Source organism: Colobus angolensis, unplaced genomic scaffold (assembly GCF_000951035.1).
Source record: "Colobus angolensis palliatus isolate OR3802 unplaced genomic scaffold, Cang.pa_1.0 Scaffold294, whole genome shotgun sequence".
NCBI classification, from domain to species: domain Eukaryota; kingdom Metazoa; phylum Chordata; class Mammalia; order Primates; family Cercopithecidae; genus Colobus; species Colobus angolensis.
The window spans coordinates 563,309-589,791 of record NW_012116199.1 but is presented as its reverse complement, the minus strand read 5'-3'; the positions used below and the strand labels follow the sequence as shown (position 1 = coordinate 589,791).

Genomic DNA, 26,483 nt, shown 5'->3' with positions numbered 1-26,483 from the left:
ATGAAAATATAAGTATATTATGTAAACCTTTTTAGGCACTAAAGGCCTTCGAAGATTCACCATACAAAAATTCTTTTTGGAAGTAGTCTTTGAGGAAGTTTTTTGTTTTTTGTTTTTGCAAAAGAGAAATGAATACATGTGAATAAATAAAGGAGTTAATTGTTATCTAAATAAGCAAAGGCAACAAAAAGTATCTAAATATGTTTGAGAGCAAGTAGAGGCAGGACAGAACAACATAAAATCATATTAAGGGATGTATTTTGCAGGGGAAAATATAGTTGTTAAGTTTTTAAAAATAATAGGAAGAAAACCAAAATATTGATTTTAATAGAATAGCAGTAATCGCAATGTGAGTAAAAGTAGAATGTGTAACTTGAAAACCAGTAGAAAAATTCAGTTAGATAGAGAAGATAGGACAGAAGGATGGATTGAATTAACTACTCAAAAGACAGAGATTCTTGGATTGGATAATAAAATAAAACCTAATAATAAGTTGTCTACAAGAATCACATTTAACATGAAAGGATAAAGAAAAGTTGAAATTATATCAGCAGAAAAAATGATATTTCTGGCAAATATGAACCAATAGAAAGCCAGGGTAGCTGTTTAATATCAACAAAAGCAGATTTCAAGATAAAAACTATTATATCAAATGGCTTGACAAGGAGACAGCCTATATATTGGTTAAAAAACATACTAGAGCAAGATAATCTAAAAAATTATGAATATACATATACCTAACAAGATAGCATCAAAACAAATACAGCAGAAAGGATGAAACTCAGAGAAGACACAGATAATATGTATTAAAATTTCTAACTCAATTATGGCTTTTCTAAACAACAGAATAAACAGTCAAGAATAATCCAAGATATAGATTCAAATATAGCTTGAATGATAGGCTGAGCTAATAGAAACAAAGACAGCATTCATTCTCAACAGTTCAGGAGAGTCTACCTAATACAATAAAATAAAAAACTGAATTAATTATATAAATATGAAGAACATACAATTATTTCAGATGCTACTACTGTATACTTAGATATCTAAGTGATTCTCTTAGGACAAATTATTAGAACTAATAAGAGAATTTATGTAGCTCACTGGATAAAAGACAAATAAGTAAAAAATGAGTTTCTTTTTTCCATGCCTAAAATCTGAACAGAATCTGAATATGTGGAGAGGCATACATAATGTTCTTGGATAGAAGAACAATATTACAAATGCAAATTATTTTTAAAATGAAATAAAAATCTATTCCAATTCCACTCAGAATTATAATTTTAAGGTTTAGATGGCAAAATAAATATTCAAAAACAGCAAAAAAAAAAAAAAGGAAAAGCATAGCAATAGAAGGGTTTGCTTAGCGGAGAGTGATACCCTGTGAAACCACTGAGTCAAGTGTAACGGGGGGCAGCCATGGGGTGGGCAGAACAAAGTATGGAAATAGGTCCAGGTATGTTGAGAATTTAATATAAGGCAAGGCTGGCATTTTAGTTCAGTTCAGTGGGGAAATGTACTTGAATAACTCACTCTCAATCCAGAAGAAAGCAAAACCAGATTATTTGCTATTATAAAAATTTCAAATTGATGAAAAGACTCAAAGAACAAAATTTAAATTAAATATAAGAATATATTTCAGGCCAGGCGTGGTAGCTCATGACTGTAATCCCAGCACTTTGGGAGGCTGAGGCAGGCGGATCACAAGGTCAGGAGATCGAGACCATCCTGGCTAACACAGTGAAACCCCATCTCTACTAAAAATACAAAAAAATTAGCTGGGCGTGTGGCAGGCACCTGTAGTCCCAGCTACTTGGGAGGATGAGGCAGGAGAATGGTGTGAACCTGCGAGGCAGAGCTTGCAGTGAGCCGAGATTGTGCCACTGCACTCTAGCCTGGGTGACAGAGCAAGACTCCATCTCAAAAAAAAAAAAAAAAAAAAAGAATATATTTCAGTAACTCTATAGTCCAAGAAATCTTCCACCTTCCAAAGTGAGAGAGAAAGCTCATCAGCCATGAGAGCAAGATAATGTAAACATTGTGTATGGAAAAACATTCTGAAAAGAAAGTCCTAAGGCAAGTGATACAGTGGGAAACACACACACACACACACACACACACACACACACACACGAAATATATGTTTTAGTCTTTATTACAAAGAGAGCAACAAATTGATAAGAAAAGGCAAACCAATCAATAGAAAATGGACAAAGTACATGAACAGCCAAGTTACAAAGGGGAAATCCAATGGCCTAACAAGCAAATGGCAAGATGAGAGTGTAAACAAGACACCATTTTCCACTCTTCAGAGTAGAAAAACAACATAAACACATTTGAGGTAGTTTGGACATTTGTCTCCAAATCTCAAGTTGAAATGTGATTCCCAGTCTTGGCGGGGACCTCCCACCCACCACTCTCTCTCTCTTGCTCCAGCTCTGGCCATGTAAAGTGCCTGTTCCCTCTTTGGCCTCTGCCATGATTTTAAGCTTCCTGAGGTCTTCCCAGAAGCTGAGCTGATGCCAGCACCATGCTTCCTTTAAGCCTGCAGAACCATGAGCCAAGTAAACCTCTTTTCTTTATAAATCACCCAGCCTCAGATATTTCTTTATAGCAATGCAAGAATGGACTAACATAGAAAATCAGTACCAAGGGGTACCTGAAAATGTGAAAGCAACTTAGGAAATGGGAAATGGGCAGAGGCTGGAAGTCTGGAGGGTTCAGAAGAAGACAGCAAGTGAGGGAAAGTTTGGAACTTCTTAGGGATTGGTTAAATGGTTATGACCAAAATATGGATAATGAAATGGACAACAGAGTCAAGGCTGAGGAGGTCTCAGATGGATATGAATAAATTATTGGGTATTGGAGCAAATGTCACATGTTTTGCCTTAGCATAAGGGAGGAGACCACCCCTCATGTTGTCTTATGCCCAATTTCTGCCTCCAAAGAAAGAAAAAGTAAAAACTAAAAGGCAGAAATGAAATCCACAGGCAGACAGCCCGGCACCGCACCCTGGGCCTGGTAGTTAGAGACTGATCCCTGAACTAATCGGTTATGTTATCTATAGATTACAGACATTGTATAGAAAAGCACTGTGAAAATCCCTGTCCTGCTTTGTTCCAGTCTAATTACCGGTGCATGCAGCCCCCAGTCACGTATCCTGTGCTTGCTCAGTGGATCACAACCCTCTCATGCACAGCCTGTTAGAGTTGTGAGCCCTTAAAAGGAATAGAAATTGCTCAATCAGGGAGCTCAGCTCTTGAGACAGGAGTCTTGCCGAGGCCCCCAGCCAAATAAACCCCTTCCTTCTTTAACTTGGTGTCTGAGGAGTTTTGTCTGCAGCTTGTCCTGCTTGTCCTGCTACAAGCAAAGAGCTCAGCTACATTCTGTTCATACCCTAGGGATCTGTGGAAGGTTGAACTTGATGATTTAGGGTATGTGGTAGAAGAAATTGATAAGCAGCAAAGTATTCAAGAAGTGGCATGGCTGCTTCTAACAGTCTGCATTCAGATGCTGGAGCAGAGAAACGAGTTGGAACTTATATTCAAGGGAAGCAGAATGTAAAAGGGAAGCAGAATGTAAATGTTTGAAAAATTTGCAGCCTAGCCATGTGGCAAAGAAAGAAAAAGCTTTTTCAGAAGAATTTGAGCAGGCTGAGGAGCAACTACTTGCTAGAGATATTTGCATAATAAAAAGGGAGTTAGGTGAGTGCTAATGCCCAACACAATGGTGAAAAGGCCCTAAGGCATTTCAGAGACCTTCACAGCAGCCCCTCCCATCAAAGGCCTAGAGGCCTAGTTGGAAAGAATGGTTTCAGGGGCCAGGCCCAGGGCCCTGCTACCTTGTGCAGCTTTGGGACACTGCTCCCTACATCCTGGCTGCTCCAGCTCCAGCCTTGGCTCAAAAGGTCCCAGATACAGTTCAGGCTGCTGCTTCAGAGGGTGCAAGCCATAAGCCTTGGTGACTTTCTCATGGTGTTAAACACCTGTAGACATGTAGAATGCAAGAGTGAATGAGGTTTGGCAACCTCTGCCTAGATTTCAGAGGATGTATGGAAAAGCCTGGGTGTCCAGGTAGAAGTCTGCAGCAGGGGCACAGCCCTCACAGGCAACCTCACTAGGGCAGTGCCAAGGGGAAACGTGAGGCGGAAGACCCTACACAGAGTCCTCATGGGGGCACTGCCTAGCAGAGCCGTGAGAAGGGGGCCACCACCTTCCAGACTCCAGAATGGTAGATCTACTGGTGGCTTGCACCCTGCACCTGGAAAAGCTGCAAGCAGAGAGCAGCAGTGGGGACTGAACTCTGGAAAGCCACAGGGGCAGAGCTGCCCAAGGTCTTGGGAGTCCACCTCTTGCACTGGTGTGCCCTGGATGTGAGATACGGAGTCAAAGGAGATTATTTTGGAGCTTTAAGGTTTAATGATTGTCTGGCTAGGTTTTGAACTTGTGTGGGGCCTGGAGCCCCTTTCTTTTGGCCAATGTCTCCCTTTTGGAATGGGAATGCTTACCCAATGTCTATACCCCATTGTATTTTGGGTGTGAATAACTTGTTTTTGATTTTACAGGCTCACAGGTGGAAGGGACTTGCCTTGACTCAGATGAGAATTTGGACTTTCGAGTTAGTGCTGGAACAAGTCAAGAGTATGGGGGACTGCTGGGAAGGCGTGGTTGTATTTTGCAATGAGAAGGACATGAGATTTGGGAGGGCCCAGGAGTGGAATGATATAGTCTGGATATCTGTCACCACCCAGATCTCATATTGAAATGTAATCCGCCATCTTGGAGGTGAGGCCTAGTGGGACGTGTTTGGATCATGGGTGGGGGGAGATCCTTCATGAATTGCTTGGGCCATCCTCTCGGTGATAAGTGAGCTCTCACTCTGAGTTCACATGAGATCTGATCATTTAAAAGTATGCAGCACCGCTGCCTTCCAACTCACTCTCCCTTGCTCCTGCTCTGGCCCTGTGGAGTGCCTGTTCCCTTTGCCTTCTGCATGACTGTAAGCTTCCTGAGGCCTCCCCAGAAGCTGAGTAGATGCCAGTACCCTACTTCCTGTACAGCCTGAAGAACCATGAGCCAATAAATCCTCTTTTTAAAATAAATTACCCAACTTTAGGTATTTCTTTATAGCGGTGCAAGAATGGCCAAACACACCATACATTGTAATATCCAGTGCTGGCAAGAATGAAGGGAAACACCCGGTTTCACACACGGGGAGTAGAAATATGTCAGGAAAGAAGTCCTAAAATTATTCAGCTAGAAACACACATGTGTTGGCACAGCAAATCCATTCTGGGAATGCAAACCTATAGAAACAAAAGCACCAGTATGTAAGATTACAGGTATAAAGACGTTTCTTTCAGCATTGCTTGCAGTGGCAATTAACAAATAATAACAACGACAAAAACCCAAGCAAAAACAGAATCACCATGAATACAGCAGCGATCTAAAAATTAACACATTATAGAGTAAAATGTAGCTATTAAGAGATTATGTTCATCATCTCCTGCTCAGTGAAACAAGCACTTTGCAGTGTGCTGTGCATTTGACTCTGATGCGTTTGATTTTGAACAAGATAGCAAGAGGAGCAGGAGGAGACCACCAGGATGTTATCAGTCGTCATTATACTGATGAGATCTGGGAGGTGTGCAGGAGAATGTTCTTAAGTGTTCCTCATATATCTCAGTATTGTTTCCTTTGTTATAATAAGCATGTCTTACTTTCATAATGAAGAAAAAGGATAGAGAAGATGGAGCGCATGGGGCAAGAAATGTGGCACTGAACAGACTTGGAGACTGCTACTTTGGAAATAAGTAAAAGAACTAGAGATGTTTGGTCTGAAAAAACCAGGACTCTAGGAGGAATGCTGGCTTTTACTCACTTATTGGGCTTTTGGGGTCCTAGGAAATCAGACTCATTTTTCCGCTTTTCTGAGGTAGAGGCTAGAGCCATGGATAGAAGCAACAAAGGACATTTCGGCATAGTGTGAGGAAGAAGGCACTGAGAGTCCAATTTGTCTGCACCTGGGAGGTGATGACCCCACCATTCTTTGTACCACCCAACCCACCTGCGAGCTGCGGTGCACTGGCCTGGGCAGCTGTGCCCAGGCTCAGTCCCTCAGCGGTACCTTGGGCAATGTCGTCCTGCCTCTGCAGGCAGGGCCGCTCCACCTTGTGCCCGGGCTGTGGCTCTCGCTCTGGCTGCTTGGGACCCCTCCCTTCGTTGAACACATGCGGCAGATTGGCTGTGTGCACCTGGCGGAGCTGCTCATAGTCGCTCAGAGCGGCTGTCAGGTCCCAGTTTTTGCCTGTGGACAAGAAGCGACAAGAGGTGACAATACGAATGCATGAATAATGGTCTCATCATAGAGAAGAACCGTGACAAGAAGGGTTTCCCATGAGGACATAAACTAATGAATTTTCTACCAGTAGTTCTCATTTTTCAAAGGGGAAAATGGCCCTCTGCATGACTCTAAAAGTAGAATTTCATACCCATAATTGACGTCCATCTAAAATATGTGACTACACACAGTCTCAGAGCCTTTAGGTTCAAACACACACACACACACACACACACACACCCACACACACACACACCCCCTAAACACTGCACCCCTGATTATCACATCCGCCTGTGAAAATCAAGTTGTAGAGCTTACTCTCTGAGGGGAACAAAGTGTCAATTAAAGAAACATGAATTGAAATAATTCTCAAAGTTTCTTTGGGCTTTTGCTCAGAGTTTTACTTTTTAAGCTTACTATGAGAGAAGCAGAAGCTTGGGAGGAATTCTCTTGTTAGTGAGTGTTGGTAGGAGATAGGCTTCCAAGCTCAAGCCCTGCAGCGGGTGCGATGCTAGGCTGGGCAGGTGTGCCCTGTGTGGGTACACACTCAGCAGGGCTCCCACCCCGACACGGGGTGCTGGACTGGCACTTCGTAGCACTAGGCGCAGCTACACTGGGGAGTTGGAGGCAGCGTGGGCACTCTGATTCCCGACTCTGAGAGTCGGTGGACTTGTAACAGCAGGAAGGAGTGTCACACACTGCATCCGATTCAGTTAGGCATCGTCCTATAGCACGACTGGGCAACTATAGTTAACAATATTGTATATTTCAACATAACCAGAAGCATAGATTTGGAATGTTCCCAACACAAAGAAATGATGCATGTTTGAGTTGATGGATATCCCGATTAGCCAGATTTGATCACTACACACTGTATGCTTGTATCAAAATATCACATCTGCCCCGTCAGTAGGTACAACTATTATGTATCCATAAAAATTAAAAATTAAAAAAAATTTAAAAAGAAATTAAAGAATTAAAAAGTTAGCCTTAATTTTAAGGAGCAAAAAAATATAAGCTCCCTTCTCATCTTTTCCATTTTAAGTTACTGGGAACCTCAACAGATGTCACATCAAGTAAGGATGAGAAGGAAAGGCGCAGAGGCCCATGGTGAAACCTGAGGCTGAAGACTGGGGCAGCCACAGGATACGTGTCCCTGATGCCGGGATACTCACTTCTGGGAAGGAATGCAACCCAGAAGAACAGTCAAGAACACAGGTTCTAGAGCCTGGTTTTGAGCCCTGGTTCCACCTTCTAACTAATTCTCTGGTGGTGAATATATCATTTCATCACCTAAGGCCTTGCATTCCTTCCTGTACAACTAGGATAACACAATCCATCTAATGAGAACTCTTATGAGGGTTAAATGAGAAAAGGAGATAGTGTTTGTAAAGTTCTTCCTTTATGCAAAGTGCTTAATAGATGGTAGTTACCATTATTCTCATTAATTATAGGTTTTTGTTTTATGTTTAACTTCTAGCACTCAGAGTTAAAAGCCAGTGAGTAAGTTATGGAGCTGAGATTCAAATACAGATCTGCCTTGATTCAAACCTTAGCTTTTGGCGTTATCGTTCCCTTGAACCTGACCCAGCTTTGGGCATCATGGCTCCTGGTTGCTGACACACCTCCTTCTCTACGTTGCCCACCTACCATGACCCTTCATAACCAGAGTTTACCCTTTTCACCTGGATCCCCACTCTCCATCCCCACCTTGCTAATGCATTCAACTGCTGGGTTCTACTCTCTTCTGCACAGATTTACCTATACTCTGTGAGGTTCTCATTCGACTGTTACTAACGCCATGTCCCAAAACACACCGTGGCCGTAAAATCCATGGAGGACACTAGAGGCCTAATTCTAACATGGATATTTTCATACTTCCTCTTCTCCTGCACCCTGGGATGCTCTACGATCCCTTCACTGGTTCCTTTGCCTCTTCCTGCCCTTAAAACACATGGATTCCCCTAATTTTTCTTCTTGCTCTTCTTTACTCTTAATTTATACCCTCCTTTGAAGATTAAGTCCATCTCTATGAGAATAAGCTTAATCTAGTTACAACTTACATCCTAAGTTTTAAAGCCAAATATCTTGACTATGGCAGATATTAGCTGACTATCCAGTTTCTATTCTCCTCATCTAATTCTATATGCTCAGAATTCTAATTTATTTTGGATAGCAATACACACAGCTCAAAATATTCCTTTTCTCCTGCAGATCTTCAAAATATGTTCCTGTTATCCTATCTTTCTGTATTTGCGTACTCTGTTCCTTCTTCCTGGAATAGTTCCTCCAAGCAGCAAGACAGTATAGCTGTATGGAAGAAGACCTTAACCAAAAGAATTCAAAGACTGAGGAAGTTGCCTGTGAAGTTTTTCTTTCAGAATGCCTCAATTTCTGATTATCACCAAACAGCAAGTTATTGGATTACTAGCAGGCACAGGTTTCATGGTAAGAACTACAACCTCTAGTACAGTTTACTGCTGAAAATGTTTATGCCTTAAACTTCTAAATCATTTGATTTTATTTTCATTGTCTTAAGAGGCAGTGGATTTCAAGTTAAATTTAACATATGTATTTTGGCACTCAGAGAGGGATGAGCTGCTTTAATTTAGTACAAAGCTATCATAGCTCTGAAGAAAAGCTATAAATCAGATATACGTGAACTCACAAGAGGAGGTGAAACAGAAACTGACTAAATTCAGGGGGAAAAGGAGTCAAATTGTTTTAGGAATGAAGTTAAACTATAAGGGAGAAAAGAGAAAACAGACTACAGATTGCATAGTAAGAATGAATGATAAATATGAAAAATAAGTAGACAAAACAGAAATAAAGAAACACAGGGTTAAAGAAAAATGTTAGATATAAAGTACGTAAAAAAAAAAATCCAACATACTCATAATTGGAGCCCCAAATAAGAAATCTAAAATAATGGAAAAGGAAAAAAAAGAATTTAAAGATTTTAATTAAAGAAACAAACTTTTTGAAATATTTGTTTTTACATATTTAAAGGTCATACTGTATAAGGAAACTGTTCTAGTATAGTCAATGCCAACATATATCCTTTAAAAATTATCCTCTTTTAAAGATAAAGATAATTTTTTAAATATGTAAGCAAAAAAGAAAGAAAATCAGGTTGGCAATATACTTCTTGGCAGGAACATTCAATGCCAAAAGACAATAGGGCCATATCTACAAGATACTTAAAGAAAGAAAGCAATATGAACTAAGAAGGTTTTATGTACATCTAGTCTACTCTTTTCTGTATAAAGACTGTAGACAAACCATTTAAAACATGAACAGTTCAGAAAACATTTCTCAAATGGACACTTTTTGAGAAAACTACTAGAGGATGAACTCCAGCCAATCAAGAGATGAATAAGAGTTTGGCAAAGGAGCAGTCAGGCAGCAGTAAGTTTTCTTAACTGCACATCTAAGGAAAAGCAAAGGTAGAGATACAAGTGATGAAGAATATCAATATTGTACCAAAATGAAAATGACATAATCAACAAAAATGGTAGAATTTAGAAAGCAGAATAAATTTGCAATGCCTCAGCTGTTATACATGAGACTGCAAAGATAATGTTTACAGTTGACAGGTCAGGCCAGGTGCAGTATTTCATACTTTTGGGAGGCCAAAGTGGGCAGATCACTTGAGGCCAGGAGTTTGAGACTAGCCTGGCCAACATGGCGAAACCCTGTCTCTACTAAAAATACAAAAATTACCTGAGCATGGTGGGCCACGCCTGTAGTCCCAGCTGCTCAGAACGCTGACGCACAAGATTTGCTTGAACCTGGGAGGTGGAGGTTGCAGTGAGCTAAGATTGCACCACTGCACTCCAGCCTGGGCGACAGAGTGAAACTGTCTCAAAAATAACAACAATAACAAAAACACAAAAAAAACCAGTTGACAGGTCAAATATGTACATGTAAGCATATTTAATAGTAGAAGGGCAAATAATAAGAACAGACAAAAGATATACTACTGGTTAAATTAGATGGTAGAAGAGAGAGGGGAGAATGAAGGAAGAAGATAGAAGCTTGTTTTATTGAGGCATATAGGGAATAAACTGACATTGTCTAAAGAAAAAGGGATATAGGATATTACATAAAGGAAAACTTATGTAACCACTAGTTATAAACATAATTATAAGTAGTTATAGTTGTTATACCAGTGGTTAAAAAAGTAACCATTAACGTAATTTTTTAAATATCAGGAAAGATATTCTAAAATAAAAAGCTAAGATAGCATAGTGAAAGACATTTAAAATATTTATACAGAAAACCAGAAATTATGACAGAACTAAAACCAACCATATCTGTCATAGCAATAAATTTAAGTAGGCTTAACACAACTATTTAAAGAAAAGGATTTTTACATTATCTCTAAATTAAAGAAAGATGAATCATTTGCTGTATATAAGAGACACACCTAGAGCAAAGTGATTTAGAAAGGTCACAACTAAAACAGATAGTAGTTTATCAGGTATACAAGACAAAGACAAAACAACAATAACAACAAAACTGAGGTTATGATCTTGTATCAAACAAGGTAGAATTCAGGCCAAAAAGCATTAAGTAAGATGAGGAAAACCACCTTATAAGGCAAAAGTGTTCAATAGGCAACTAAGTGTATTAATCATGTTTTTTATTCTTTGTATTTTACGACGCTTTGACATCTTGGGGCCTTTGTGACCTGGGAGAGGCTGCATCTCCTTGGGCTAGCAAATTCCTGGAGATAACAAACTACTCTTCTGCAAGCCTTCCTTTCATATACAAACCCATTAATCCAAAGCCCAGACCCCTCAACCACAGCCTTTCCTACACTTCCAGGCCGATATTCCCCTCCTCTAATCAGCCCAGAGCCAGGTACCAGATAACTCAGAACGGTCCCTCCACCTTGGGCCTGCTGGAATTATTCAGACGAGCCAACCCTCAACCAGCTTAGCCTGCTTGCCGTGCCCTGCCCAATCCTTCCCATGGAAACTGCAATAAAGGCTCTTGCTCTGGTTTTTCTCCTGCTCCCTCTGCCTCCTGACTATGAAACAGAAACAGATTAAACTCAGGGGCAAAAAGGAGTCAAATTGTTTTAGAAATGAAGTTAAAGTATAAGGGAGAAAAGAGAAAACACACTACAGATAGCATAGTAAGAATGATAAAAATGAAAAATAAGTCAAGTAGCCAACCTAAAACAGAAATAAAGAAACAGGGCTTCCCCATGGGGCCCTGTGTGTTGTGTCATGCACCCTGCTTCCAGGGAATTGTGAGGAACAAGCTTCTTCCTTTATAATAATAATTTCCATATCTGCACACCTGATTAAAACAAATCCAAAGTACATAAGGAAACAGAAGATATAAGAGGTATGAATATCTGCATAGTAAATAAGAAGGCAGAAACTTTATACGGCGGAAACTACCATGAAACACTAAGATCACCACACTGACGTACACAATTACCTAGAGCGTACCATCAATAGCAGGAGTGACTACAACATGGTAACAAACAGCCTCCAAATCCTAGAGGTTGTAACAACACCGGTTTTCTTTTCACTTGTTCCATACATCCACCATGGGCGGACTGAGCTCTGTGACATGCCTTGTCATTCCAGGATTCAGGCTCACAGAGCAGCCACTCTATGCCTATGACTGTGGAAGAAGGATAAAAAGCCAGGAGCATCTCCCATCAACAATCAAACACTCTAGTCCAGAGGTGATATCTCACCTGTTACAATCCATGGCAAGAACTAGCCACAGGCTCCCATCCAAACATGGGGCCCAGGAACTACCTCCTCCCACGTGCCCACAAGCGGGAGTCAGAGAGCTGGACGTAGTCCGTGAAGAGCGTTAGCACTTCATACACTGGATGTAAAATTAACACACATAAATAAAGAGCCTTTATCTGTGAAGAAAAAGATGTTAGAAGACATAATGGAAGAATATTCCATACACAATTGCAACTAAAATGATAAAGTGGTGAGGGATATATTTAAAAGAAATATACACAACATGAAAGGAAAATAAAACTCAAGACCCCAAAATCACTAAGTCAAAGGGTGTCAGGCAAACCTGCCTCCCATTTTATTTCTAAATAAGAGAGCTACAAAGATAAAAAACACTACATACCTCCCTCACAATTTGCTCACAAGGAAATTCCTTATGGGCTTCAAGATCTTCCTTTAGGGCCTCAGAGCCCTAAAACAGTTCTGTTGCATTTTACCCTGGCAATATAAATCGATAGCTTATCTCCACAGGTATGGGACAAAGGACAGGCAGAACTCTTAAGTTCTGTCTTAGAGTTCTAAGTCATCTTAGAGATACTTAAGTCATCTCTCTGCTCACCTAAGACAAATGCATATCTGGTTGCTTCCTCTGCCCTCTTGTTTATGTAAAAATTCAGATTTACTGAGTCAGACTAAAGCATAAGTGACTATTCCTCTACCCGCCTCTCTCATGTAAATGGTGTATTTAGTGAAAGGCTGATCAAAGCCCCAAAAGAAAGCAAACTTTTGATTCTTATCTACCTATGACCTGGAAGCCCCCACTTGAAGTTGTCTCACCTTCCCAGACCGAACAAATGTACCTCTTACACATATTGATTGATGTCTCCTGTCTCCGTAAAGTGTATAAAACCACACTGTGCCCTGACCACCTTGGGCACAGGTGCTCAGGATCTCCTGAGGGCTATGTCATGAACCATTGGTCACTCATATTTGGCTCAGAATAAATCTCTTCAAATGTCTTACAGAGTTTGAATCTTTTTGTCAACAACAACATAAATGTGGAAAACTTACAATATTCCTCAAGGGCATACAAGTTAAACTGTGCATACCATAAACTGAAAATCCTAATCCCCACCAACTAACCAAATGGACCCTCTCTGGGCCCAGGGGACCCCAGAGATACCTGAAAAACTGAATTCCTGGACACAACTGGCCAGCGTTAATGTTAAAGTACAGATCCTAAGACTGACCAAACAGACTGTGTGGCAATGAGGTACCAAATTCCAACCTGACTCTGGGATAGCATCACATGACAGATAATAGGCCCTGAATGAAATCAAATATATTTTACTCCAAAATATATTTCTTTGACATATTTTAAAATGGCTCTGCAAAGCTACCTTTGTGGGGGAAATTTGCATCTGTAGAGAATCTCCATTAACGCAGCTAGCACTGTCCTGGATCCAGGAAAGATTAACTAAGAGTCTGACACATTGTAAGGTCTGAAAAGAGACATTTACGATGTATTCTCTCTGAAGACTGCTAGCTGGAGGCTGCCTCTACATAACAAGAATGTTGGCTTCCACAATCCCTTTATCTTAACTCAAGCATTTCTTTCTACTGACTTCAAATCTTTAGGCAAAGCTTAACTCTTTCAACCAATTGCCAATTGGAAAATCTCTCTGAATCCACCTATGACCTGTGACCATCCCCACTCCCTGCCTTTCTAAGCATCTTTGAGATGTCCCACCTTTTAAAGCTGAACCAATGTATACCTTACATGTATGGATCCATGCCTTTGCTTGTAACTTCTGTCTCCCTAAAATGTATAAAACAAAACTGTAACCTCATCACCTTGGGCACTTGTTCTCAGGACCTCTTCAGATTATTCCCCACGTCATGGTCATTCATACTGGCTCAGAATAAACCTTTTAAAATATTTTACAGAATTTGTTTTTTCCGTCAACAATACTATGTTCCTAGTTTAGGAGACTTAATGTTGTAATTTATTCCTCTAACTTATATATATGATTTGATTCCAGTAAAAACAAAACAAAACAAAAAACAGAAGCAGGTTTTGTTTTCCTTCCTTGGAATCAGACAAGCTGATTTTAAATTCACGTAAAAAAATAAGCAAGAATAACCAGAGAAACTCTGAAAAGTAAGTACAAAGAGGAGGAAGGAGCACTCTGAGACACTGGCATGAACTCTACCGCCTCAATGACTGGTTTGTGATCAGACTCAACAATGGAACATAATGGTGTAAACCAAAAATAAAGTTCGAAGGCCCCCGACAACCATCTAAATAGGCTCCCTCCTGGGCCAGGGCACCCTAAAATTTAACTGGAAAGACTGGTGAAGGCCAGGGTGGGAAGTACGGGTCAGACAGGCCTCATTATGCCCTCCTCCTTTTTGGAATGCAGGAAAAGCCAACCAGCATTTAACATCCAGCATTTAACATTTAAACATCCACGTTTAACATCTAGCATTTAAAAGCTGACCAGCATTTAACACCCACATTTAACACCCAGCATTTAACATCTAATTGGACTTAAGTCTGATAAGAAACATTTAAAATCTATTCTCTCTGAAGCCTGCCACCTGAAGGCTTCATCTGCATAATAAAACTTTGGTCTCAACAACCTCTTTATCACAACCCAGACATTCCTTTCTATTGATAACTGTTTCAACCAACTGCCAATTAGAAAAATTTTAAATCTACCTATAATCTGGAAGCCCCCACTTCGCACTGTTTCACCTTTCCAGACCAAACAATGTCCTTTTTCTTTCTTTTTTTTTTTGTTTTTGAGACGGAGTCTCACTTTGTCATCCAGGCTGGAGCACAGTGGTGCAATTTCAGCTTACTGCAACCTCTGCCTCCCAGGTTCAAGCAATTCTCCTGCCTCAGTCACCCAAGTAGCTGGGACTACAGGCTCCTGCCACCATGCCCAGCTAATTTTTGTATTTTTAGTAGAGGCAGGGTTTCGCCATGTTGGCCAGGCTGGTCTCAAACTCCTAACCTCAGGTGATCCGCTGCCTTGGCCTGCAAAGCACTGGGATTACATCCATGAGCTACTATGCCTGGCCCCAATGTACATCTTAAATGTATTTGACTGATGTCTCCTGTCTCCCTAAGATGTATAAAACCAAGCTGTGCCCCAACCACCTTGGGCACATGTTATTAGGGTCTCCTGAGGCCTGTGTCATTGGCCACTCATATTTGGCTCTAAATGTCTCTCCAAATATTTTACAGAGTTTGACTCTTTTCGTTGACAATGAAAAGCCCCAAAGAGAATGAAATACACACAAAATGTTAAAAGACAGTTGTCAACTTGGGAAAATGTTTGCAACTCGTATCACCTACAAGGGGTTTATATCTGAAGAAGGTCAGGTCCTGGAAAAATCTGAGGCAAAAACGTGAGGCAGGAAGTTTGTCAGGGGATTGGGCAGAAAGAGCAGCAGGCCCACAGTGCAGGTGCAGTATATTGCAACAAATACTGTCATAAAAAATATTTTTTTCTTTAAGTCAGGAAAGTTCACCTTTTCACCTAAATGAAACACATTATGGCTTCTTTTGGTCTTATCCAAAATGCCAGTATCACTATTCTTGTACTTTGGGGCCACTATTAAGTAAAAGAAGGGTTACTTGAACACAGGTCCTGTGATGCCAGGATAGCTGATCTGATCACTGAGATGGCCACTTAGTGATGAATGGGTGGGTGACATGTACAGCCCGGACCCGCTGGTCAAAGGAATGATTCACGTCAGGGTGAGATTTCATCATGCTACTCAGAATGGTGCGTGATTTAAAACTTATGATTTCTTGAATTTTCCATTTAATATTTTCAGATCGTGATTGACTGCAGGTAAAACTGAAGACTTTAAAAGTGAAACCGTGCATAAGGGGGGCTATTGTATGTATGTGCCTGTGTGTATGTATATATGTATATATGCACATGTATACACATGCACACATGCACACACATATAATAGCTCCCCTAATCCACAGTTTCAATACATATATACTCTCTCTACATTTAGTATATATGTGTACTCATACACACTATATATAGTATGTGTGTGAGTGCATGTGTATGTATCTGTACCACATAATCCACTGTTTTGTGAGTTTTCCATTACCTGGAGCCCAACGCATTCCTAAATAATGTAGGGAAAAATACAGGAGAACAAACAATGGCAGGGGGAACTATGTGCTAGGTAGAAGTACAGATTCCACCAGGATATCCAGGAAAGAACCACCATCATTTGGGATCCAAGGGGCTCCCTGGGGGAAGTGTCATTTTTTTTGTCTGAGATCAAAAAGAAGAGCAAAAGTTGTCTTGGCAAAGAAGCCAGGAGGGTGAGCAGGGGTGTTACGGGACAGAAAGTTGCATCTGGATAAACCTGGAAGTAGAATGGGCAAGCACATTCAAGGTACTGAGGTCATTAAGTGTGGATGAAGTGGACAGCAGCAGGAGGAGAGGTCTGGTTAGGATGATGGTAGCAGGATAGTAGGGAAGATGAGATGCCAGGAGAGAGACGCCTTGCAGGAATTGTGCAGTGGGGTTTAGATTTGACCTCAAAGGCAAAGATGAGTCACTGAGGTGTTTTCAATAGGAGTGAAACTTGATGAGATTTTTAATCTAGAAAATAAAGTATTTGCATTTCAGAAAAATTACTCTGGTTGCATAGCAGAGACTGCATTTGCTTTCGCACAATACTGGGGCAAAATGAACGTTAGGAGAACACCTGTATTAGTCTTGTCTCATGCTGCTAGTAAAGACATACCCAAGGCTAATTTATAAAGGAAAGAGGTGTAACTGACTCACAGTTACACATGGCTAGGGAGGCCTGACAATCAAGGTGGAAGGTGAATGAGGGGTAAAGTCATGTCTTACATGGTGGCAGGCACGAGCTTATACAGGAGAACTCACATTTGTATAACCATCAGATCTTGTGAGACTTATTTACGACCATGAGAACAGTACGGGGGAAACTGTCCCCATGATTCAACTATCTCTACCTGACCCTGCCCTTGACACGTGGGGATTATTACAATTCAAGGCGAGATTTGGGTAGGGACACAGCCAAACCATGTCATTCCGCCCTGGCCCCTCCCAAATCTCACATCCTCACATTTCAAAAATTATCATCCCTTCCCAACAGTCCCCTAAAGTCTTAACTCATTTTAGCATTAACTCAAAAGTCCACAGTCCAAAGTCTCAAGACAAGGCAAGTCCCTTCCACCTATAAGCCTGTAAAATCAATAGCAAGTTAGTTACTTCCTAGATATGCAATGGGGGTACATGCAATGGGTAAATACTTGGCCAAAAGGAAGGGGCTACAGGCCCCATGCAAGTTCAAAATCTAGCAGGTCAGTCAAATCTTAAAGCTCCAATATGATCTCCTTTGACTCCATGTCTCACATCCAGGTCACGCTGATGCAAGAGGTGGTCTTGGGCAGCTCCACCCTGTGGCTTTGCAGGGTATAGCCCTCCTCCTAGTTGCTTTCACAGGCTGGCACTGAGTGTCTGCAGCTTTTCCAGGTGCACAGTGCAAGCTGTTGGTCCATCTATCATTCTGGGGTCTGGAGGATGGTGGCCCTCTTTTCACAGCTCCACTGGGCAGGGCCCCAGTAGGGACTCTGTGTGGGGGCTCCCATCCCACACTTCCCTTCCGCACTGCACTAGCAGAGGTTCTCCATGAGGGCTCTGCCCCTGCAGTAAACTTTTGCCTGGACACCCATGCATTTCCATACATCCTCTGAATTCTAGGTGGAGGTTCCCAAACCTCACTTCTTGACTTCTATACACCTGCAGGCTTAACACCATGTGGAAGATGCCACGGCTTGGGACTTGCACCCTCTGAAGCAGTGGCCTGAGCTCTACATTGGCCCTTTTTAGCCATGGCTGGGATTTGAGACTGCACAGAGCAGCAAGGCCCTGGGCCTGGCCCTTAAAACCATTGTTTTCTTAGGCCTCCAGGCCTGCTGTGATGGGAGGGGCTGCTGTGATGGGAGGGCCTCCTGTGATGGGAGGGGCTGCTGTGATGGGAGGGGCTCCTGTGATGGGAGGGGCTCCTGTGAAGACCTCTGACATGCCTGGAGACATTTTTCCCATTGTCTTGGCGATTAAAATTTGACTCCTCGTTACTTACAGAAATTTCTGCAGCTGGCTTGAATTTCTCCCCAGATAATGGGTTTTTCTTTTCTACTGCATTATCAGACTGCAAATTTTCCAAACTTTTATGCTCTGCTTCCCTTTTCAACATAAGCTCCTACTCCAAACCATATCTTTGTCACAGTGGAAAACGGTCACAGATATGTCAGCCAGAGTCTGCAAGGTGCAGTGTTCAAGACCGTGATGCTCTGCCTATTTCCCTCTGGTTTGGTGATTTATCTGTTGGAGTACAGAAATCCTGTGCGCCCTCTCCCTTCCTTGTCATATGCCATAAGACCTATCGATGAGGAGAAATGAAGTTCTCAATTCAGTCTCTAAGCTATAGATGAGTTTGGTGACTTATCGGACGTTGTGCCTCCCCTTGTTGGTGAGAAGCGTGCACATTTCCAGTGGTATCAAGAAGAGGAGAATCAGCAGGGCGCGATGTTACCGCTGTTGCTTGCTGGTTAGATATGGGCCAAAGGATATGGATGGATGAGGATTTGACAAAAGGGGTGGATGGTGCCAGAGAGCCTGTGCTCAACCTCTCCCCTCCCTTCATTCTCCTCTGCATAATTTGGGAACAGCCTGGAATGGCACTTCCCAGAACTGCTTTCCAGACAAGCTCCAGGTTCTCAAACGAGAAACATTCATGTGAGGCTTGGAAGGTAGCAGGAGAAGTCTTCGAATGCCAAGGTTAGCTGTGAGCAGAAACAGACTACTTCTGGCCCAGCTCCGGGGAATCCCATCCTCAGCAGCCCAGATGGTGACAGTGGCTCTGCCTGTGAGTCATGCTGCGCCCAGGAGAGCCTCTGTGGGTGAGCTGCTTCGGTGCTCTGGGGCAGTAGGCTGTGATAGCACAGCGCGTCCCCACCGGCATCCCCGGGCTTGAGCTTGACCTTTCAGTCACGTGTTTCTATCTGTGGCTTCCCTGCCCTTCACTCCCACCCTTCCAGCTGGGGCGCAAGCCTCTAAGTGGTGGTCTGAAAATCCTTCTCACTTGCAACCTCCAGATTCTTATGTGCCCCTGAAAGAGCCCTGGCTATATTCACATGTGTATACATACATGTGTATACATAAAGATGTGTATGTACACAGGTGTCTACAGACCACTATTTGAACTTGGAGAAAAATATGAGAGAACACACACTAGCTTGCTCACATGGGTTTCCAGGAGTTGTAATGACATGAATAGAGAGAGGAAGGAGGGATGGGGATGAGCCAAGCAACAAAGAAGACTTTTTCTAGAAACAAATGATATATATGTTATGACGCCATTCATGCAAAATTACATATGCATGTGAATATAAATGTATACATTAAAACAGTAGAAAGGCAGGTGGGGTCAGGATGGGCCCTCAGCAGGAGTTCTGAAGGTGAGGTTACGCTGGTTCACCCTATGGAGAAAGGCTCCCGCCAGTTACGATTACTATTAACCCTTCCTGTTATTCTAGGAGTGAATCCATTTATCCGGTTTCCTTCCTCCAGGATAGAATGACCAAAGAAGGGAAATGTAGGCAGAACATAAAGACTGCAGACAGCGCAGATGTGATGGGTGGGAGGCTTAGCCTCAGCTTTTACAGTCAATTTCTTTAAATGAATCAACCCTGAACTTAAATGAAAGTCTAAATTCCATACATCCAGTGTGACTAGCTCACGTATGTATCAATTTACAGCATGGCTTTGGTGTATTAGATAGCAAGGACTGAGGGCAGGGTTTTCTGCACAGCAGCCTGCCAGGGCTGTGGGTACCACATGCATTCACTCGGGGGTGGGAGTCAGAACTGCAGGGAGTGTCGGGGCCAGGGTCTGGCCGCAGCCCTGCTGTGAGCTTGCCTTGTAACCTTGGGCAACTTCTGCCTCCTCTTTGAGACCCAGTTTTGGCAATGTTAAGGAGAGATGGTTGAGATTCATCTCTAAGGGGCCATGTAAGTCTGAAGAGTCTGAAAGTTTAAAAACAACACAGAATAGAGGCTTCTGCTGTTATTCAGATGTCCGGCTGGAAACCCCAAGAAGCACGCATATGGCCATCACCAGGGAAAACCCTAGGCTTTTTGCTTGGATGAAGCTTTTTGCTTGGCCCTTTGAAAATGTAAATCTTAGACGGGCGTGGTGGCTCACACCTATAATCCCAGCACTTTGGGAGGCTGAGGCAGGTGGATCACAAGGTCAGGAGTTCAAGACCAGCCTGGCCAAGATGGTGAAACCCCATCTCTACTGAAAAAGAAAATATAAAAATTAGCCAGGTGCGGTGGTAGGTGCCTGTAATCCCAGCTACTCGGGAGGCTGAGGCAGGAGAATTGCTTGAACGCAGGGGGCAGAGGTTGCAGGGAGCTGAGATCATGCCACTGCACTCCAGCCTGGGCAACAGAGACTGAGACTCTGTCTCAAAAAAAAAAAAGAAAAAAGAAAATGTAAATCTTGTCATGTTCCTCTCCTTTGAAACCCCAGGGACTTCCAATCACTTTCCAAATAACTTCAGAGTCTACCCCATGGCCTCCAGGCCTTTGGCAATCTGGTCCCAGGCACCAAGTGACTTCGCCTTTTGTCCCTCTTTGGGCTCCAGCCACTCTGACCTTGGCCAGGGCTTTCCGCCATAGGGCCCTAACACTCGTTGTTCCTTCAGCTTGGATTATGCATTCTCAGAATATCTGCACTCTTTCTCCTTCACTTCATTGTGGTCTCTCCTGAGCTATCACCTCATCAGAAAGGCTCTTCCTGACCTTTTAATCTAAAATGCCCTGTGTCCTGGTATCCAGCAATCCCACTTGTAGGTATAATGCCTACAGAAATGCCCGTACATCTGCCATATGCGCATACAGCCACTAAAGACGCATACAGCAGCCCTGTTCATAACAGCAGAAAAGAGAAACAAGTCAAATGTTCATCAAAAGTAGAATGAACAAATACATTTGGTTTATTCAAGCAGTGGAATGCTATGTGGCAATGAAAAAGCAATTTAATTCCATACAACAACACAGAGGAGTCTCAGGAATATCTTGTTGTAGGAAAGGAGAAAGTTCCTAAAGATTCATGCAGTCTGGCTCCATTTATATGAAGGCCAAAGCATGCAATACTAAACAACATGTTGACTATAGGTGCAGACATGCATGGCAACATGCTAAGAGAAAGCAAGGGAAAGGTAAACACAAACTTCAGGTGAGTGGTCGTTTCCAAGGGGGAGGCAACATGATAGGTTAGCAAGAAACACAAAGGGATGTCAAAGTTAATGACAAATTCCATGCCCCCCACACTTTCTAAGCTGGGAATTTTCATAATTAATTCTGATAAATTAATTTTGTACTATCTCAATGTTTAACAGAAATAATGAATCAGAATAGGTTAAACTGTGGCAATCAGTAGAGCCTCCTGCCTCCCATCAGGAGCTTAAAGACAAAAGGCCTATTCCTTTCTGCACATAGCAGTCCAGGGTGGAGTCCAGGCCTCTGATGGTTCCGCTCCACACACTCATCCAGGGATCCAGGTACCATCTTCCACACGTGGCTTCCAAGGCTGCCTGGGCGGCAGCAGCCCACTCAGCCAGCAGGGGTAGGGGAAGTCCCTCACAGCGGAGACTGCTTTTCCAGGGACTATGGCAGCCTGGAGGGCAGGGATTGCTACTCAGAAGGGAGGAGGGCCTCTTCCTCCTGGCTTCACTGCAGACTCCCCTCAAACTTCACCTCCTCAGGTAGGCTATGACGGGCCAGCCTAGAAGGGCACATGTCACTCTTTCTGTTGTTCCATGGTGGGGTGCGTGACACGGCCATATTGAAGTGCAAGGGAGCCTGGGACATGAGGCCTCTTAGCCTGCTTAGGCAGAGAGAGAGGAAGGACAGGTTTTGGAAATAGCTAGTTGCTAGCTCAAACATTTGAAAAAGATGTATACTACAAATCCTGTGTATGTATACATATACATACACACATATTGCATCTACACACACATGTGTGTATATGGATATCTGTATGGAGAACTGAAAGAAGAGACATCAAAATATCCTTGGGATTCTCTTTAAAGCGTAGATCCGGAGTGACTTGTATTTTCTCATTTTGTTTTTCTGGGGCCTTTTTTTTGAGACAGGGTCTCACTCTATCACACAGGCTGGAGTGCAGTGACATGATCTTGGCTCACTCAACCTCCACCTCCCAGGTTCAAGTGATCCTCCAACCTCAGCCTCCTGAATAGCCGGGACTACAGGTGTGCCACTGCACTGGGCTTTTTTTTTTTTAAGTAGAGATGGGATTTTTCCATGTTGCCCAGGCTAGTCTCCAACTCCTGGGCTCAAGGGATCTGCCCACCTCAGTCTCCCAAAGTGCTGGGATTACAGGTGTGCGTTACCATGCCCACCTGTATTTTCTCATTCTGTTGGCATTTTTTCAATGAATTTACACTAATCTCCTCAGGGTCTCAGTTTACCTAAATGCCTGGTGGATGTGATTGTTTGGGTAACTAACTGGCTCCTTTTGGTTGTTTTTAATGAATATGCAGACATCCAAAAGCTAAAATAAATTGTGTACTCAACTATTTCAAACAACTGGCTAAATGCTGTAGAAAAGTAAATCATTCAGTTTTAGTATTGAATGGTAACTATTTTGTATTACTCTGCAAGATTGGTATCGAAACTATCAATCTCATGGTAATATAAAATATAATTAGTATATTTTTATGATAAAGGGATAATAATTTTGGGAAAAAACCTTTCAATTTGGTTATATATATATATATCAACGGAGTAAAAGAGCAAGTTATAATTATACACACACATATGTTCACATACAATCGTGCTGTATGACAATTCAGTCAATGACACATTACATATACAATGGTATTCTCGTAAGAGTACAGTGGAGCTGAAAAATTCCTATTACCTAGTGACATCATAGCTTTTGTTAACTTCAAAGTGCAACACCTTACCTTTTCTATGTTTAGATATACAAATACCACTATGTTACAATTGCCTAAAGTTTTGTAGCTTAGGAGCAGTCGGTTACAGCCTAGAGCCTAGGTGTGTAGTAGGCTATGCCATCTACTGCGTGTAAGTGAACTCCAACGTTTGCGCAATGATGCAATCACCAATCACATGTCTCATAAGGTATTTCTGTCATTCAGTGATCAATGACTATATACATGTGTGTGTTTATTATTGTGCATGTGTGTATGTATATAGTATGTGTATAGTGTGATTTGGTGTATGTGTATACATACATATACAATAAATTAAACACACATATATCGTCATTCATCACTTAATGATGGAAATACCTTACACACACATACATGCATACATACACAGTAGGCATTAACTCATGGTTGACTTATTCCACAGATGAAATTATCTTATTGTTGTATGGATAGATAAAAGAATACGTGCTTACAGCCTGAGAAATTCTACTTTTGGGTTTCACACACTCCAGATCTTATAAACAAAGTGTATTCTTAAGTATTTCCAGATGCTTGGGTTCTCTGTACTCAGAATACAATTAATCTAAACAATGATGCAAATATATGGTATAAGCGTTTTCATGGCAGCTGAAGAAATAGCTAAACTGAACAGCCAAAAGCTACAGACAGGGAAGTGCTCCACGCTGTGCCTTACGGAAGGCTGGCTGGCTCATGGCCATGGATTCACTGAGCAATACCCCCAAGAGGCTCCCAGGACATGCAGCCATCCCTGGGTGCTGATGGCATGGATATGAATAAAGATGCGTATGTGCTTCTTAAGAGGCCGACGGAGGAAGTGGTAAGACAGATATGGGAACAACTGTTATGGACTGGGATGACTGAGAGGTACTGCAGAGGAGCCAGGGGGTCTGCACAGGGGCGGACACACCCTGCTATTTGTGAGCGCGTCGTGGAAGCTTCCCGGAAGAGGAAGAGGGAGGGCAGTATGGGACACAGAACATAGAAAGGCTCAGAGGCTTGCAAAACCACCACCTGCACAGAGGTGTTGGGGGTTTGAGAGATTTGGTGGCTGAATAAGGAAAAGAGATGAGACCACAGGCAGGCAGCAGCATGCACAAGCTGTACTGGGCGAGCTTGGAGTGGTCTGCAGCGGATACGTGGGGAAGGGGCACATCCTCACAGCAGGAGCTTATCTAGACAAGACATTTGCTCAGACATTACTCAGGGTGTGTCTGGGAGGGTGTTTCTGCATGAGATGAACATTTAATTTTGATTTGTAAACTGGGCAACACACATTGCCCTCCCCAACATGGATGGGCCTCATCTAATCCACTGAAGGGCTGAGTAGAACAAAAGGCTAAAGAAGAGGAAACTCACTCTCTCTGCCTGACTGTCATTGAGGTGGCCTTGGACTCAGCTGGAACTTACACCCTCAGCTCTTCCGGTTCTCCAGCATGCTGACTGCAGATCATGAGACTTCTCAGCCTCCATAACCTCATGGGTCAATTCCTTATAATAGGTGTGTCTCTCTCCCCCACTCTCTCTGTAATATACATGTACATGCACACTCACACACAGATACAAACACGTATGGGTATGTGTGCATATTGCACAGTCATGTGCCACTTAACAATGGAAATACCCACCGAGAAATGCATCACTAGGCGATCTCATCATTGTGCGAACATCACCAAGTGAACTTAAACAACCTAGATGGCACAGCCTACTACACACCTGGGCTCTGTGATGTAGCCTACTGCTCTTAGGCTACAAACCTGCACAGCATGTAACTGTACTGAATACTGTAGGCAACTGTACCACAAGGGTAAGTATTTGTGCATCTAAACATGTCTAAAAATTTAAAAAGTACAGTAAAAATATGGTACAAAAAATAAAAAATGGTACACCTGCATAGGGCACTTACCGTAAACGGAGCTTGCAGGACTGGGAGTTACTCTGGATGAGTCAGTTGAGTGAGTGGTGAGTGAGTGTGAAGGCCAGGACATTACTACACTACTGTAGATTGTAGAAACACTGCACACTTAGGCTATACTAATTTAATTTTTTCTTTCTCAACAATAAATTAAACTGAGCTTACTATAACTTTATTTTATACATTTTTAAAACTTTTTGACTCTTGTATTACAAAGTGTTACTAACACTTAGACTAAAATACACATTGTACCACAGCACAAAAATCTTTTCTTTCTTTATATCCTTATTCTATAATCTTTTCTAAAAAAAAAAATTAACATTTTTTCTTAGCCTAGGCCCACAGAGGGTCAGGATCATCCATATCACTGTCTCCACCTCCACAGCCTGTCCCACTGGTAGGTCTTCAGGGGCAGTGACATGCATGGAGCTGTCATCTCTTATGATAACAACGTCTTCTTCTGGAACACTTCCTGAAGGACCTGCCTGAGGCCATTTTACACTAACTTTAAAAAAATATATAAGCAGAAGGCACACACTCTCAAATGATGATAAAAAGTATAGCATAGTAAATACAGAAACCCATTACATATGTGCTTCTTAAAAGGCGGATGAGTAAGAGGTAAGACAGACACGCGAACACCTGTCATGGACTGGATGACTGAGAGGTACTGCAGAGGAGCCGGGGGTCTGCACGTAGTCATTTGTTAGCAAGTATTATGTACCGTACATAGTTGTATGTGCTAGACTTGTATACAAACGGCAGCACAGATTTATTTGCAGCATCCTCGCAAATACGTGACAGCTACAATGTCATTTGGTGATAGGAATTTTTCAGCTCCACTGTAATCTAATGGGACCACCATGGAATATGCAGTCCATCACTGACTGAAAAGTCATTATGTAGCACATGACTGCACACAGGACCTACGTCTCCTATTGGTTCTGTTTCGCCAGAGAGCCTCGACTGAGACACATGTCCAGGTGCTGTCACTCAGAAGCGGGGTCTCAGGGTCAGAGCTCCGAGGGCAGCAGCAGCTTGGGGCTTTATAGGCACAAGGCTCTATCCTACCAGTGGGCAGTGGATGCTGGGGAGGTTTCATGTGGGATGCAAAGCTGGCAGGCTCTTCATGGAGAAAACTGCTCATAATTGGTCAATGTTTAAAACAACTGGATATGTGAAAACTTGAGCTTGGGGCTGGCAGACTTTCGGCAAATGGTCTGCAGTAAAGAAATCACCAGCCTAGGGGCCAGAACATGGAGGCCACCTCTGGCTCATGTACACAACAGGAGGTCAGCGGGGCTGGGCTGTAGGGCGGGACCAGAGAGGACCAAAATGATAGTCCTGCGGGGGGACTTTTAGAAAACATATAATTTCATTTCAAAGTGTCAGATGAATTTTTAAAAAACAAATAATTTGATTTTAAAGAGAAATAA

At 42.4% G+C, this 26,483-nt stretch overlaps 1 protein-coding gene across 1 annotated transcript in view; it reads right to left on the bottom strand.

Annotated features, from left to right (window-relative positions):
- The window catches only part of OTUD7A (OTU deubiquitinase 7A), a 199,334-nt gene that overhangs the window by 87,525 nt on the left and 85,326 nt on the right, over positions 1-26,483 (bottom strand). Inside the window, exon 4 of the mRNA XM_011949258.1 lies at positions 6,127-6,306. Coding sequence (XP_011804648.1) covers positions 6,127-6,306 — 180 coding nt within the window. The remainder of the gene's footprint in view (positions 1-6,126; positions 6,307-26,483) is intronic.